Source organism: Oncorhynchus masou, chromosome 30 (genome assembly GCF_036934945.1).
Source record: "Oncorhynchus masou masou isolate Uvic2021 chromosome 30, UVic_Omas_1.1, whole genome shotgun sequence".
Taxonomy (NCBI): domain Eukaryota; kingdom Metazoa; phylum Chordata; class Actinopteri; order Salmoniformes; family Salmonidae; genus Oncorhynchus; species Oncorhynchus masou.
Window position 1 is genome coordinate 11,207,692 of NC_088241.1, and position 18,261 is coordinate 11,225,952.

Genomic DNA, 18,261 nt, shown 5'->3' on the forward strand with positions numbered 1-18,261 from the left:
AGACAGGCAAGAAGGGAACTCAGCAGCAGAGAAGAAACAATGGCAGGCTTTTATCTTTTTATAAGGTCATCCTGCAGAAAACTCAACAGATGATACGCCTGATAACACCAATGTCAGGGGAGAAGAATGAACACAGAGAGAGCACTAGAAAGGGGCTGTTGCAGGTCTCGTCTCTTCAATTCTAACTGACTGGGGAAAAGACAAGGCTCTATATCTCTATAGGTTTTATATGAACCTTCCAAGCCATCGACAGCGTTTGAATGGGGCTGTTGCCGTATTCCATACGGCTTGAAAAAATACATTTATATATGTCTGTCTATACACAAACCTCAATCAAATGCTGTTGTTTGCTTCTCTTTCCAGGATGATAAAAAAAATCTATATCTGTATTGGAGCATTGAGAGGCCGACAAACTGTTTTACATGGGGCTTTTGAGAGCATACTGAGACTCGTTGTAGTAATGGAGGAGAAATGCAGAAGAGTCTAATAGAAATTCCATTACATCCGTTCCCCTTCTACAAATGTAGAATAAGGGATGGGAAATGTGCCTGTTATATGAGCATGTTGTAACATGTTGCAGTTAAGGGTATTAGACTGTGTATTGAACATTTGATATACTCTGTTTCACAGTAACACAAACGAAGGAGAGACTGTGTAATATTGAGGCAGTCTTCTCTCCACCAAGCATGTGACAACAAGATGTAACAATAGTAGGAGACCACATAATTAAAAGATTGGCCGACAGAAAGAGAGAGAATCCTGCATAAATTTGGGGATAAATTGTTGACGATAAGAGAGCTCATTCGCTCCTCTGCAGGTTTTTATCTTTTTAAAATTCATTTGATAAGGAGGAGGCAGGAAATTAGATTCCCCAAACTGTAACAAGGCGATAATGCACAGAGATGGTGTGGAGGTCGTGGGATGTACGATAGAGACTGCTTCACATGTTTCATTTCATCACCTACGTAACAAAGGAAGAAGGAACAGCGTAGGAAAGATATTAGAGGAAAACAACAACAACACCTACCACAAGCAACAACAACAACAACAACAGCTGGTGATATGAGAAGGGTAACTTATTAAATCTTGTAAATGCAGTAATGTCGTGGTTTTCCCACGGTATCCTCCAGTGTTTCTAAATATGGCATGTAGATCAGTTTGCCTGGGGGGAGCCTAAACCAGTCCTTATAATGTCACCATACAGCATTCACACACACACACACACACACACACACACACACACACACACACACACACACACACACACACACACACACACACACACACACACACACACACACACACACACACACACACACACACACACACACACACACACACACACACACACACACACGTAGTAGCATAAACCCACTCACACATACAAAACACACACACACAAGCATACATAGATAAAATGTGTACACACACATATATATGTACAGTTAGCTTAGTTACCTTACCAGAGAACGACTGGGGTCTGTACACTGTACAGGACATGCCTGCTACCGAAGCCCTACCATGCCTAGTGTTTAAAGGGGGAATCAAACAGGGTGAAAGATATAGTTGAACACTTACCCAACAACACTTACCCAACAACACTTACTTACTGTGATCATTTAAAAAGATAGGTGCATATTCTGAACCAACTTAGATGACAGTTGCAGCGTTTTATTCTCTCGTGTGATCATATCGCCAGTAACACACATGTATTAACTCTAAAACGGTTGAGTATACAACTCAAAGAGTTACGTTCCACCAAAGGTTTTAGAGTTAACATCAACTTTTCTTTAACTTCTTCTCCAGCGTGCCTCAAACGCCGGCCCTAGTCAGGTGAGAGCACCCAGATCAAGGGGAGAGATACAAGACCATGGTGCTTGTCTATGGAGCAGCAAGAGGAACTGCCCCTCTCTACTTTCAGGCTCTGATCAAACCCTACACCCCAAACTGAGTACTCTGTTCTCCCCCCCCCACACACACACACCAAAAAGCATTTTGTGAACTAACACTGGCACTTAAATTTTTCCCCACTTACTAGCTCTGACTTTGCTACTTTATTGAATAAAAGCATACGTACTATGACTGTGATATGTAGTTGTCCCACCTAGCTATCTTAAGATGAACACAATAACTGGAAGCCGCTCTGCTAAATTACTAAAATGTAAATGTGAAAATGTCAAATTCTGCACTACTTTCCCATAGCTGAGAACTAAGCCTGAACAAAGCAAACAAAAGATACACTACTACCCACATAAAAACATAAAAACACACTTAGCATTACACCATCCACAATACCATTGCTCTTATTTCAATAATAACATGACTGTGTCTGAAATGGCACCCTATTCCCTATATAATGCACTTCTGTTGACCAAAGCCCAGTGGGCCCAGACCAAAAGTACTGCATAATATAGGAAATATGGTGCCATTTCAGACACAGCCAGTTATTAGGGATAAGAGGGCTATGCTGACTCAACGTATGCACAAGGTCAGATGCTGATAACTAGCCAATCAACTAATCCTGATGAGTTTGACAACACACACACCAGCTGACCTCAAGATCTAACACACACCAGCTGACCTCAAGATCTAACACACACCAGCTGACCTCAAGCTCTAACACACACCAGCTGACCTCAAGATCTAACACACACCAGCTGACCTCAAGATCTAACACACACCAGCTGACCTCAAGCTCTAACACACACCAGCTGACCTCAAGCTCTAACACACACCAGCTGACCTCAAGCTCTAACACACACCAGCTGACCTCAAGATCTAACACACACCAGCTGACCTCAAGCTCTAACACACACCAGCTGACCTCAAGATCTAACACACACCAGCTGACCTCAAGATCTAACACACACCAGCTGACTTCAAGCTTTAACACACACCAGCTGACCTCAAGCTCTAACACACAGCAGCTGACCTCAAGATCTAACACACACCAGCTGACCTCAAGATCTAACACACACCAGCTGACCTCAAGATCTAACACACACCAGCTGACCTCAAGCTCTAACACACAGCAGCTGACCTCAAGCTCTAACACACACCAGCTGACCTCAAGCTCTAACACACACCAGCTGACCTCAAGCTCTAACACACACCAGCTGACCTCAAGCTCTAACACACACCAGCTGACCTCAAGATCTAACACACACCAGCTGACCTCAAGCTCTAACACACAGCAGCTGACCTCAAGATCTAACACACACCAGCTGACCTCAAGATCTAACACACACCAGCTGACCTCAAGCTCTAACACACACAGCTGACCTCAAGCTCTAACACACACAGCTGACCTCAAGCTCTAGCTCTAACACACACCAGACCTCAAGCTAACACACAGCAGCTAACACACACCAGCTGACCTCAAGATCTAACACACACCAGCTGACCTCAAGCTCTAACACACACCAGCTGACCTCAAGATCTAACACACAGCAGCTGACCTCAAGATCTAACATAAAAGCCTTACTCTTCATACCCTCTCTTCGCTTCTCCAATAATCCTACGAAAACCCAGACTCTCTCTATACTGGGAAAACGAGTAATCAACCTTTATAAATGATCAAGCTTTTTCAATTGTCAGCCACCTCTGTCCTTTTTTAAAGTCACTGTCATAACCAGCAGGTTCTTACTGTGCTGATATGATTCCTATGTAGATTATATCACTTGGTATGTTTGAGGCAAGGTGGAGAAAAAACCCAGAAAAGAAAAGACAGTAGTGACTTTGAGACACTGGAGACAACAGGGAAAAGGGGGGCAGCAGCCATTCACACCAACGAGCACACACACACACACACACACACACACACACACACACACACACACACACACACACACACACACACACACACACACACACACACACACACACACACACACAACCACTCAAATGTTTGGACACACCTACTCATTCAAGGGTTTTTCTTTATTTTATATCTATATATATGATGGAGCGCTGCATCAGATGACCTGGCCTCCACAAGCACCCAACCTCAACCCAATTGAGATGGTTTGGGATGAGTTACACCGCAGAGTGAAGGAAAAGCAACCAACAAGTGCTTAGCATATGTTGGAAAAGCATTCCAGGTGAAGCTGGTTGAGAGAATGCCATGAGTGTGCAACGCTATCATCAAGGAAAAGGGTGGCTACTTTAAAGAATCTCAATTATAAATATATTTTTGATTTGTTTAACACTTTTTGTGGTTACTACATGATTCCATGTGTTATATCATAGTTTTTATGTCTTCACGATGTAGAAAATAGTAAAAAATAAAGAAAAACCCTGGAATGAGTAGGTGAGTCAAACTTTTGACTGGTACTGTACATACACACATACCGCACACACACAGTCCTGAAAGGTCTGGTTTAACGTCTCTGATCATAATGTTTGTGTTTGTGTGCATTATCTCCTGAGCAGCAGATAGTTGTGGCAGACCAGGGAACAGCAGGTATGTGTGGAGACACGGAGACTTCCCAGGAATCACTTAACAGCAGCTGCCTGCCTGCCTCTCTAGAGCAGCCTGCCGATAGGGAACACTCAGCCCTCCCTCCATTATACTGGGAGAGAAGGCAGAAAGGGAACCATAGGTGAACTGTCTTTGTGTGCTGGAACATCTACTTTCCTCAGCTATATAGACTTTTAGCTATATAGACTTTTATCTGTGTACCTTTTTCTTCAAAGTTGGTTGCATTATTAAAAGTTTGAGTGAATGTGTTTCTGAATTTTTCAGTATGAGGCTAGCTATAAAGTCTGTGTCATCTGAGTGAGTAGGTATTGGTAGCAGGTAGTGAGCAGATATTGTCCACTTAGTGTCAAGATCGTAACATAATCACCGAGAGACTATCTTGTTAGACAGATGGGGCAATGTTAAATAATTAAGACGTTGGCATATAATAGTATGTGAATGAATTAGCAGTGATTTCGTTTTAGGCTGGGTTTCTGTACAACACTGTGACATCAGCTGATGTAAGAAGGGCTTTATAAATACATTTGATTGATTGATTGATTGATTACTGGAACTGACATGTTACCTGGCTATGACAAACAGCACACAACTGACACCCAAGTAAGCCAGCAGAATATACATCCAGATATCGGGTGAGAGGGGGTTGAGAAAGGAGAAGACCCCAGGGTTGGTTCCGTTGGGCTTGCGGTAGAGGATACTTATCCCCAGTGTCATGAAGGGCTTGGAGAAGTCGATGACCTTCTCCCTCACGTAGGTGATGGCCAGGGGAGCCACTGCCAGATCAGCTTTCTGTCAACAGACAACATAAAAGGGAAGAAGGATAGGCTGTAAGTCAGAGACGCAGGAAGCGTTTAGAGCCAATCAAATTAAGAAAACAGTGCCTTTACACATCACAGAGTCCGTCCCACGTCACTTAGGAGGAAATTTAGAGCTCTTCTAGCTCTTGCTCTCGCTCTCTCTCCTCCTCTCCCTCTCTCCCTCTCGCTCACACTCTCTCCCTCACATACCCCCCTCCCCTTTTATACAGTGGGACAAAAAAAGTATTTAGTCTTGCACCAATTGTGCAAGTTTTCCCACTTAAAAATATGAAAAATGAGGGGTAAAAATCCAGAAAATCACATTGTAGGATTTTTAATGAATTTATTTGCAAATTATGGTGGAAAATAAGTATTTGGTCACCTACAAACAAGCAAGATTTCTGGCTCTCACAGACCTGTAACTTCTTCTTTAAGGGGCTCCTCTGTCCTCCACTCGTTACCTGTATTAATGGCACCTGTTTGAACTTTTTATCAGTATAAAAGACACCTGTCCACAACCTCAAACAGTCACACTCCAAACTCCACTATGGCCAAGACCAAAGAGCTGTCAAAGGACACCAGAAACAAAATTGTAGACCTGCACCAGGCTGGGAAGACTGAATCTGCTATAGGTAAGCAGCTTGGTTTGAAAAAATCAACTGTTGGAGCAATTATTAGGAAATGGAAGACATACAAGACCACTGATAATCTCCCTCGATCTGGGGCTCCACGCAAGATCTCACCCCGTGGGGTCAAAATGATCACTAGAACGGTGAGCAAAACTCCCAGAACCACACGGGGGGATCTAGTGAATGACCTGCAGAGAGCTGGGACCAAAGTAACAAAGCCTACCATCAGTAACACACTATGTCACCAGGGACTCAAATCCTGCAGTGCCAGACGTGTCCCCCTGCTTAAACCACTACATGTCCAGGCCCGTCTGTAGTTTGCTAGAGAGCATTAGGATGATCCAGAAGAAGATTGGGAGAATGTCATATGGTCAGATGGTAAAAACTCAACTCGTCGTGTTTGGAGGACAAAGAATGCTGAGTTGCATCCAAAGAACACCATACCTACTGTGAAGCATTGGGGTGGAAACATCATGCGTTGGGCTGTTTTTCTGCAAAGGGACCAGGACGACTGATCCGTGTAAAGGAAAGAATGAATGGGGCCATGTATCGTGAGATTTTGAGTGAAAACCTCTTTCCATCAGCAAGGGCACTGAAGATGAAAGGTGGCTGGGTCTTTCAGCATGACAATGATCCCTAACACACCGCCCGGGCAACGAAGGAGTGGCTTCGTAAGAAGCATTTCAAGGTCCTGGAGTGGCCTAGCCAGTCTCCAGATCTCAACACCATAGAAAATCTTTGGAGGGAGTTGAAAGTCTGCGTTGCCCAGCAACAGCCCCAAAACATCACTGCTCTAGAGGAGATCTGCATGGAGGAATGGGCAAAATACCAGCAACAGTGTGTGAAAACCTTGTGAAAACCTTGTGAACGTTTGACCTTGGTCATTGCCAACAAAGGGTATATAACAGTATATAAGTATTGAGATGAACTTTTGTTATTGACCAAATACTTATTTTCCACCATAATTTGCAAATAAATTCATAAAAAAATCCTACAATGTGATTTTCTGGATTTTTTTTCTCATTTTGTCTGTCATAGTTGAAGTGTACCTATGATGAAAATTACAGGCATCTCTCATCTTTTTAAGTGGGAGAACTTGCACAATTGGTGGCTGACTAAATACTTTTTTGCCCCACTGTATGCTCTTTCTATCCCTCCATCTCACATACATCCTTTCCTTGTCCGACGTTGAACCTAAACTAAGGCAACCCCCCCTCCCCATTTTCACCCCCACCCCCTTTAGAGGATGGATGGTCCTATCAACCACAGCCACTGGGGCAGAGGAGTGTCAGGGTGGAGGAGGGAGGGCGAGAGCGATGGAAGAAGTAGTTCCCAGAAAACAAGATAATGTTCAACCAATCGCCATACTCATAAGAACACAGACATCTACATGTTATATTGTGTCTCTGATCTGAGAGAATCATATTTAGTTGTTATTTCATAACAACCCTATTTCTTCACAACACTGAATCAGGGGTTCTTCTTTTTTGTCCACATTATTCCACAGCCTCATCACTCATATTCCATCCATACGTATCCCTCCGCCATGGCTCACAGTGCGAGTCCTTCTTCATGTTAATACAGTATGTTGAGCTTGACCTTTCAACTGGGCCAAAGTCACATCCGAAACATCCCAATCAATCTGGTCTCTCTAAGTGGGGTTAAACCTGTGTGGTTGAACCTGTGTGGTTGATCAATCTGCGGCTCCATTGTGACACAGGTACATGCTAAACACTCACAGCAAGGTCAGCAACATCATTTCACAATGAAATATCCTGTTTGTCCCCAACAAGGTTGTCATACATCAATCTAGATTGAATGAGGTGGTTTGGTCCCAGCCACTATAATGTCTTTATCTGTTCCATGTCATTTAAGGCCAAGTGAGACACAACAGGATTAAGTCGCAATGCGATTTAGATCACTTAATGTAGCTAATGTCTAGGTCCTATTTCAACTGAATGTATCCAGGTGAATCTACAGTACTCTAGTTCTATGACTCAAAGCATTAGTCAGAGAGCACCAGTGATTTCCTTCAACTCCATTTGATTGGATATTTTCAGCTTCTTCAGCTCAATTCACCATGTCCTGGTGAGCCGAGCTAGTGTAGACTCCTGTGAAGGGTTGTCCAGGCCAATTACTGTCTGTTTTGTCCACCACAGATCCTGTCTGCCTACAGTATACAGTGCCTTGCGAAATTATTCGGCCCCCTTGAACTTTGCGACCTTTTGCCACATTTCAGGCTTCAAACATAAAGATATAAAACTGTATTTTTTTGTGAAGAATCAACAACAAGTGGGACACAATCATGAAGTGGAACGACATTTATTGGATATTTCAAACTTTTTTAACAAATCAAAAACTGAAATTATTCAGCCCCCTTAAGTTAATACTTTGTAGCGCCACCTTTTGCTGCGATTACAGCTGTAAGTCGCTTGGGGTATGTCTCTATCAGTTTTGCACATTGAGAGACTGAAATTTCTTCCCATTCCTCCTTGCAAAACAGCTCGAGCTCAGTGAGGTTGGATGGAGAGCATTTGTGAACAGCAGTTTTCAGTTCTTTCCACAGATTCTCGATTGGATTCAGGTCTGGACTTGGCCATTCTAACACCTGGATATGTTAATTTTTGAACCATTCCATTGTAGATTTTGCTTTATGTTTTGGATCATTGTCTTGTTGGAAGACAAATCTCCGTCCCAGTCTCAGGTCTTTTGCAGACTCCATCAGGTTTTCTTCCAGAATGGTCCTGTATTTGGCTCCAGCCATCTTCCCATCAATTTTAACCATCTTCCCTGTCCCTGCTGAAGAAAAGCAGGCCCAAACCATGATGCTGCCACCACCATGTTTGACAGTGGGGATGGTGTGGTCAGGGTGATGAGCTGTGTTGCTTTTACGCCAAACATAACGTTTTGCATTGTTGCCAAAAAGTTCAATTTTGGTTTCATCTGACCAGAGCACCTCCTTCCACATGTTTGGTGTGTCTCCCAGGTGGCTTGTGGCAAACTTTAAACAACACTTTGTAATGATATCTTTAAGAAATGGCTTTCTTCTTGCCACTCTTCCATAAAGGCCAGATTTGTGCAATATACGACTGATTGTTGTCCTATGGACAGAGTCTCCCACCTCAGCTGTAGATCTCTGCAGTTCATCCAGAGTGATCATGGGCCTCTTGGCTGCATCTCTGATCAGTCTTCTCCTTGTATGAGCTGAAAGTTTAGAGGGACGGCCAGGTCTTGGTAGATTTGCAGTGGTCTGATACTCCTTCCATTTCAATATTATCGCTTGCACAGTGCTCCTTGGGATGTTTAAAGCTTGGGAAATCTTTTTGTATCCAAATCCGGCTTTAAACTTCTTCACAACAGTATCTTGGATCTGCCTGGAGTGTTCCTTGTTCTTCATGATGCTCTCTGCGCTTTTAACGGACCTCTGAGACTATCACAGTGCAGGGGCATTTATACGGAGACTTGATTACACACAGGTGGATTGTATTTATCATCATTAGTCATTTAGGTCAACATTGGATCATTCAGAGATCCTCACTAAACTTCTGGAGAGAGTTTGCTGCACTGAAAGTAAAGGGGCGGAATAATTTTGCACGCCCAATTTTTCAGTTTTTGATTTGTTAAAAAAGTTTGAAATATCCAATAAATGTCGTTCCACTTCATGACTGTGTCCCACTTGTTGTTGATTCTTCACAAAAAAATACAGTTTCATATTTTTATGTTTGAAGCCTGAAATGTGGCAAAAGGTCGCAAAGTTCAAGGGGGCCGAATAATTTCGCAAGGCACTGTATATGAGTCCCAAATGCCACCCTATTCCCTATACAGTGCACTACGTTAGAGCTCTGGTCAAACGTAGTGGACTACAGCATGTAGGGAAATAGGGTGCCATTTGGGATGCATGCTTTGCTGTCTAAAGATAGTTGGGTATACATCTACATAACGGCCAACACTCCAATAACCTCGCAGGAATTGGGCCCTGTGTGTGTCAAATCTCTGGGATCCTTCTCCCTCCAGCCTCTGCATGATCAAAACAAACATGGCCGTTGGTCCAGTGTACCACAGTTGAGGGAGATGCAGTGTTATTTAATGGGGTCAGATATTGAGCATTGGCTGCGGCGAGCCTGTTATTTTTCTGCCTGTCTGTGCACAGCTTATACTATCTGGGTCTTACTTTGTCAAACTTAATGATATAGTCCGTGGGCAGTGTGTGTGTGTGTGTGTGTGTGTGTGTGTGTGTGTATGTTTTAATAAGCTCTGCAGGGGAAACGAGTCAAGCCAGAATGCTGTACACCCGGTCAGGAACGAGTATAGGAGCTGTTGTCTCTCTCTCTCTGTCTCTCTGTCTCTACATCAACCTCTACCACTTTACCTCTTTACCTCTCTACCTCTCTATGGCTCTCTCTTACCTCTCTACATCTCTACCTCTCTACCTCTCTCACCTCTCTACCTCTCTCACGTCTCTACCTCTCTCACGTCTCTACCTCTCACCTCTCGACCTTTCTCATCTCTCTACCTCTCTACCTCTCTCACCTCTCTACTTCTCTACCTCTCTACCTCTCTCACCTCTCTACCTCTCTCACGTCTCTACCTCTCTCACGTCTCTACCTCTCTACCTCTCTAATGCTCTACCTCTCTACCTATCTCACCTCTCTACCGCTCCACCTCTCTCACCTCTCTACCTCTCCCTCTCTCACCTCTATACCTCTACCGCTCTACCTCTCTACCTCTCTCACCTCTCTACCTCTCTACCTCTCTCACCTCTCTACCTCTCTCACATCTCTACCTCTCTCACCTCTCTACCTCTCTCACCTCTCTACCTCTCTCACCTCTTTACCATTCTACCTCTCTACCGCTCGACCTCTCTACCTCTCTACCTCTCTCCTCTCTCTACCTCTCTACATCTCTCACCTCTCCACCTCTCTCACTCTCTACCGCTCTACCTCTCTACCTCTCTCACCTCTTTACCACTCTACCTCTCTCAACTCTCTACGTCTCTACCTCTCTACCTATCTCACTTCTCTACCTCTCTACCTATCTAACCTCTCTACCGCTCTACCTCTCTACCGCTCTCCCTCTCTACCGCTCTCTACCGCTCTACCTCTCTACCGCTCTACCTCTTCTACCTCTCCCTCCACGGCTCTACCTCTCTACCTCCACCGCTCCACCTCTCTACCGCTCTACCTCTCTACCTCTCTCTACCGCTCCACCTCTCTACCTCTCTACCTATCTCACCTCTCTACCTCTCTCACCTCTCTACCTCTCTACCTCTCTAACTATCTCACTTCTCAACCTCTCTACCAATCTCACCTCTCTACCTCTCTACCGCTCTAACTCTCTCTCTCTCACCTCTCTACCGCTCTACCTCTATACCGCTCTACCTCTCTACCTCTCTACTTTCTACCTATCTCACCTCTCTACCTCTCTACCTATCTCACCTCTCTACCTCTCTCACCTCTCTACGTCTCTACCTCTCTCACCTCTCTCACCTCTTTACCGCTCTACCTCTCTCAACTCTCTACCGCTCTCCCTCTCAACCGCTCTCTACCGCTCTACCTCTCTACCTCTCTACCGCTCTACCGCTCTACCTCTCTACCTCTCTCCTCTCTACCTCTCTACCTTTCTACCTATCTCACCTCTCTACCTCTCTACCTATCTCACCTCTCTACCTCTCTCACCTCTCTACGTCTCTACCTCTCTACCTATCTCACCTCTCTACCGCTCTACCTCTCTACCGCTCTACCTCTCTACCTCTCTCACCTCTCTACCTCTCCCTCTATCAGCTCTCTACCTCTACCGCTCTACCTCTCTCACCTCTCTACCTCTCTACCTCTCTCACCTCTATACCTCTCTACCTCTCTCACCTCTCTACCTCTCTCACCTCTCCACCTCTCTCACCTCTCCACCTCTCTACCTCTCTCACCTCTTTACCATTCAACCTCTCTACCTCTCTACCGCTCTACCTCTCTACCTCTCTACCGCTCTACCTCTCCACCTCTCGCATCTCTCTACCTCTCTACCTCTCTCACTCTCTACCTCTCTACGTCTCTCACCTCTCTACCTCTCTCACCTCTCTACCTCTCTCACCTCTTTACCATTCTACCTCTCTACCGCTCGACCTCTCTACCTCTCTACCGCTCTACATCTCTTACCTCTCTACCTCTCTCCTCTCTCTACCTCTCTACATCTCTCACCTCTCCACCTCTCTCACTCTCTACCGCTCTACCTCTCTACCTCTCTCACCTCTTTACCACTCTACCTCTCTCAACTCTCTACGTCTCTACCTATCTCACCTCTCTACCTCTCTACCTATCTAACCTCTCTACCGCTCTACCTCTCTACCGCTCTCCCTCTCTACCGCTCTCTACCGCTCTACCTCTCTACCGCTCTACCGTTCTACCTCTCCACGGCTCTACCTCTCTACCTCCACCGCTCCACCTCTCTACCGCTCTACATCTCTACCTCTCTACCGCTCCACCTCTCTACCTCTCTACCTATCTCACCTCTCTACCTCTCTCACCTCTCTACGTCTCTACCTCTCTACCTATCTCACCTCTCTACCTCTCTACCTATCTAACCTCTCTACCGCTCTACCTCTCTACCGCTCTCCCTCTCTACCGCTCTCTACCGCTCTACCTCTCTACCGCTCTACCTCTCCACGGCTCTACCTCTCTACCTCCACCGCTCCACCTCTCTACCTCTCTACCGCTCCACCTCTCTACCTCTCTACCTTTCTACCTATCTCACCTCTATACCTCTCTACCTATCTCACCTCTCTACCTATCTCACCTCTCTACCTCTCTCACCTCTCTACGTCTCTACCTCTCTACCTATCTCACCTCTCTACCTCTCTACCTATCTCACTTCTCTACCTCTCTACCTATCTAACCTCTCTACCGCTCTACCTCTCTACCGCTCTCCCTCTCTACCGCTCTCTACCGCTCTACCTCTCTACCGCTCTACCGTTCTACCTCTCCACGGCTCTACCTCTCTACCTCCACCGCTCCACCTCTCTACCGCTCTACATCTCTACCTCTCTACCGCTCCACCTCTCTACCTCTCTACCTATCTCACCTCTCTACCTCTCTCACCTCTCTACGTCTCTACCTCTCTACCTATCTCACCTCTCTACCTCTCTACCTATCTAACCTCTCTACCGCTCTACCTCTCTACCGCTCTCCCTCTCTACCGCTCTCTACCGCTCTACCTCTCTACCGCTCTACCTCTCCACCTCTACCTCTCTACCTCCACCGCCTCCTACCTCTCTACCTCTCTACCTATCTCACCTCTCTACCTCTCTACCTTTCTACCTATCTCACCTCTATACCTCTCTACCTATCTCACCTCTCTACCTATCTCACCTCTCTACCTCTCTCACCTCTCTACGTCTCTACCTCTCTACCTATCTCACCTCTCTACCTCTCTACCTATCTCACTTCTCAACCTCTCTACCAATCTCACCTCTCTACCTCTCTACCGCTCTAACTCTCTCTCTCTCACCTCTCTACCGCTCTACCTCTATACCGCTCTACCGCTCTACCTCTCTACCTCTCTACTTTCTACCTATCTCACCTCTCTACCTCTCTACCTATCTCACCTCTCTAACCTCTCTCACCTCTCTACGTCTCTACCTCTCTCACCTCTCTCACCTCTTTACCGCTCTACCTCTCTCAACTCTCTACCGCTCTCCCTCTCAACCGCTCTCTACCGCTCTACCTCTCTACCTCTCTACCGCTCTACCGCTCTACCTCTCTACCTCTCTCCTCTCTACCTCTCTACCTTTCTACCTATCTCACCTCTCTACCTCTCTACCTATCTCACCTCTCTACCTCTCTCACCTCTCTACGTCTCTACCTCTCTACCTATCTCACCTCTCTACCTCTCTACCTATCTAACCTCTCTACCTCTCTCACATCTCTACCTCTCTCACCTCTCTACCTCTCTCACCTCTTTACCATTCTACCTCTCTACCGCTCGACCTCTCTACCTCTCTACCGCTCTACATCTCTTACCTCTCTACCTCTCTACCTCTCTCCTCTCTCTACCTCTCTACATCTCTCACCTCTCCACCTCTCTCACTCTCTACCTCTCTACCTCTCTACCTCTCTCACCTCTTTACCACTCTACCTCTCTCAACTCTCTACGTCTCTACCTCTCTACCTATCTCACTTCTCTACCTCTCTACCTATCTAACCTCTCTACCGCTCTACCTCTCTACCGCTCTCCCTCTCTACCGCTCTCTACCGCTCTACCTCTCTACCGCTCTACCGTTCTACCTCTCCACGGCTCTACCTCTCTACCTCCACCGCTCCACCTCTCTACCGCTCTACCTCTCTACCTCTCTACCGCTCCACCTCTCTACCTCTCTACCTATCTCACCTCTCTACCTCTCTCACCTCTCTACCTCTCTACCTCTCTACCTATCTCACCTCTCTACCTCTCTACCTATCTAACCTCTCTACCGCTCTACCTCTCTACCGCTCTCCCTCTCTACCGCTCTCTACCGCTCTACCTCTCTACCGCTCTACCTCTCCACGGCTCTACCTCTCTACCTCCACCGCTCCACCTCTCTACCTCTCTACCGCTCCACCTCTCTACCTCTCTACCTTTCTACCTATCTCACCTCTATACCTCTCTACCTATCTCACCTCTCTACCTATCTCACCTCTCTACCTCTCTCACCTCTCTACGTCTCTACCTCTCTACCTATCTCACCTCTCTACCTCTCTACCTATCTCACTTCTCAACCTCTCTACCAATCTCACCTCTCTACCTCTCTACCGCTCTAACTCTCTCTCTCTCACCTCTCTACCGCTCTACCTCTATACCGCTCTACCTCTCTACCTCTCTACTTTCTACCTATCTCACCTCTCTACCTCTCTACCTATCTCACCTCTCTACCTCTCTCACCTCTCTACGTCTCTACCTCTCTCACCTCTCTCACCTCTTTACCGCTCTACCTCTCTCAACTCTCTACCGCTCTACCTCTCTACCTCTCTCCTCTCTACCTCTCTACCTTTCTACCTATCTACCTCTCTACCTCTCTACCTATCTCACCTCTCTACCTCTCTCACCTCTCTACCGTCTCTACCTCTCTACCTATCTCACCTCTCTACCTCTCTACCTATCTAACCTCTCTACCGCTCTACCTCTCTACCGCTCTACCTCTCTACCTCTCTCACCTCTCTACCTCTCCCTCTATCAGCTCTCTACCTCTACCGCTCTACCTCTCTACCTCTCTACCTCTCTCACCTCTATACCTCTCTACCTCTCTCACCTCTCTACCTCTCTCACCTCTCCACCTCTCTCACCTCTCCACCTCTCTACCTCTCTCACCTCTTTACCATTCAACCTCTCTACCTCTCTACCGCTCTACCTCTCTACCTCTCTACCGCTCTACCTCTCCACCTCTCGCATCTCTCTACCTCTCTACCTCTCTCACTCTCTACCTCTCTACGTCTCTCACCTCTCTACCTCTCTCACCTCTTTACCACTCTACCTCTCTCACCTCTCTACCTCTCTACCGCTCTCCCTCTCTACCGCTCTACCTCTCTACCTCTCTACCGCTCTACCTCTCCACCTCTCGCATCTCTCTACCTCTCTACCTCTCTCACTCTCTACCTCTCTACGTCTCTCACCTCTCTACCTCTCTCACCTCTTTACCACTCTACCTCTCTCACCTCTCTACCTCTCTACCGCTCCACCTCTCTACCGCTCTACATCTCTACCGCTCCACCTCTCTACCGCTCCACCTCTCTACCTCTCTACCTCTCTACCTCTCTACCTATCTCACCTCTCTATCTCTCTCACCTCTCTACCGCTCTACCTCTCTACCTCTCTACCTCTCTAACCTCTCTACCTCTCTACCTATCTCACCTCGCTACCTCTCTACCTATCTCACCTCTCTACGTATCTACCTCTCTACCTATCTCACCTCTCTACCTATCTCACCTCTCTACGTCTCTACCTCTCTACCTATCTCACCTCTCTACCCATCTCACCTCTCTACCTATCTCACCTCTCTACCTATCTCACCTCTCTACGTCTCTACCTCTCTACCTATCTCACCGCTCTACCTCTCTACCTCTCTCACCTCTCTCACCTCTTTACCGCTCTACCTCTCTCACCTCTCTACCTCTCTACCGCTCTCCCTCTCAACCGCTCTCTACCGCTCTACCTCTCTACCGCTCTACCGCTCTACCTCTCTACCTATCTCACCTCTCTACCTCTCTACCTATCTCACCTCTCTACCTCTCTCACCTCTCTACGTCTCTATCTCTCTCACTCTCTACCTCTCTACGTCTCTCACCTCTCTACCCCTCTCACCTCTTTACCACTCTACCTCTCTCACCTCTCTACCTCTCTACCGCTCTCCCTCTCTACCGCTCTACCTCTCTACCACTCTACCGCTACCTCTCCTCTCTACCGCTCCACCTCTCTACCTCTCTACCTCTCTACCGCTCCACCTCTCTACCTCTCTACCTATCTCACCTCTCTACCTCTCTCACCTCTCTACCTCTCTACCGCTCCAACTCTCTATCTCTCTCACCTCTCTACCGCTCTACCGCTCTACCTCTCTACCTCTCTACCTCTCTAACCTCTCTACCTCTCTACCTCTCTACCTATCTCACCTCGCTACCTCTCTACCTATCTCACCTCTCTACGTATCTACCTCTCTACCTATCTCACCTCTCTACCTATCTCACCTCTCTACGTCTCTACCTCTCTACCTATCTCACCTCTCTACGTCTCTACCTCTCTACCTATCTCACCTGTCTACCTCTCTACCCATCTCTCCTCTCTACCTATCTCACCTCTCTACCTATCTCACCTCTCTACGTCTCTACCTCTCTACCTATCTCACCGCTCTACCTCTCTACCTCTCTACCCATCTCACCTCTCTACCTATCTCACCTCTCTACCTATCTCACCTCTCTACGTCTCTACCTCTCTACCTATCTCACCTGTCTACCTCTCTACCCATCTCACCTCTCTACCTATCTCACCTCTCTACCTCTCTCACCTCTCTACGTCTCTACCTCTCTACCTATCTCACCTCTCTACCTCTCTACCTATCTAACCTCTCTACCGCTCTACCTCTCTACCGCTCTACCTCTCTACCTCTCTCACCTCTCTACCTCTCCCTCTATCAGCTCTCTACCTCTACCGCTCTACCTCTCTCACCTCTCTACCTCTCTACCTCTCTCACCTCTATACCTCTCTACCTCTCTCACCTCTCTACCTCTCTCACCTCTCCACCTCTCTCACCTCTCCACCTCTCTACCTCTCTCACCTCTTTACCATTCAACCTCTCTACCTCTCTACCGCTCTACCTCTCTACCTCTCTACCGCTCTACCTCTCCACCTCTCGCATCTCTCTACCTCTCTACCTCTCTCTACTCTCACCTCTCTACCTCTCTACGTCTCTCACCTCTCTCACCTCTTTACCACTCTACCTCTCTCACCTCTCTACCTCTCTACCGCTCTCCCTCTCTACCGCTCTACCTCTCTACCTCTCTACCGCTCTACCTCTCCACCTCTCGCATCTCTCTACCTCTCTACCTCTCTCACTCTCTACCTCTCTACGTCTCTCACCTCTCTACCTCTCTCACCTCTTTAACACTCTCTCTCTTTCTCCTCTCTACCTCTCTACCGCTCCACCTCTCTACCGCTCTACATCTCTACCGCTCCACCTCTCTACCGCTCCACCTCTCTACCTCTCTACCTCTCTACCGCTCTACCTCTCTACCTCTCTACCTCTCTAACCTCTCTACCTCTCTACCTCTCTACCTATCTCACCTCGCTACCTCTCTACCTATCTCACCTCTCTACGTATCTACCTCTCTACCTATCTCACCTCTCTACCTATCTCACCTCTCTACGTCTCTACCTCTCTACCTATCTCACCTCTCTACCCATCTCACCTCTCTACCTATCTCACCTCTCTACGTATCTACCTCTCTACCTATCTCACCTCTCTACCTATCTCACCTCTCTACGTCTCTACCTCTCTACCTATCTCACCTCTCTACCCATCTCACCTCTCTACCTATCTCACCTCTCTACCTATCTCACCTCTCTACGTCTCTACCTCTCTACCTATCTCACCGCTCTACCTCTCTACCTCTCTCACCTCTCTCACCTCTTTACCGCTCTACCTCTCTACCTCTCTACCTCTCTACCGCTCTCCCTCTCAACCGCTCTCTACCGCTCTACCTCTCTACCGCTCTACCGCTCTACCTCTCTACCTATCTCACCTCTCTACCTCTCTACCTATCTCACCTCTCTACCTCTCTCACCTCTCTACGTCTCTATCTCTCTCACTCTCTACCTCTCTACGTCTCTCACCTCTCTACCC

At 46.9% G+C, this 18,261-nt stretch overlaps 1 protein-coding gene across 2 annotated transcripts in view; it reads right to left on the reverse strand.

The window, feature by feature from the left end:
• The window catches only part of LOC135522058 (glutamate receptor ionotropic, kainate 2-like), a 276,893-nt gene that overhangs the window by 68,385 nt on the left and 190,247 nt on the right, over positions 1–18,261 (reverse strand). For both annotated transcript variants that reach the window (XM_064947973.1, XM_064947974.1), the window contains exon 12: positions 5,046–5,269. In XM_064947973.1, coding sequence (XP_064804045.1) covers positions 5,046–5,269 — 224 coding nt within the window. The remainder of the gene's footprint in view (positions 1–5,045; positions 5,270–18,261) is intronic.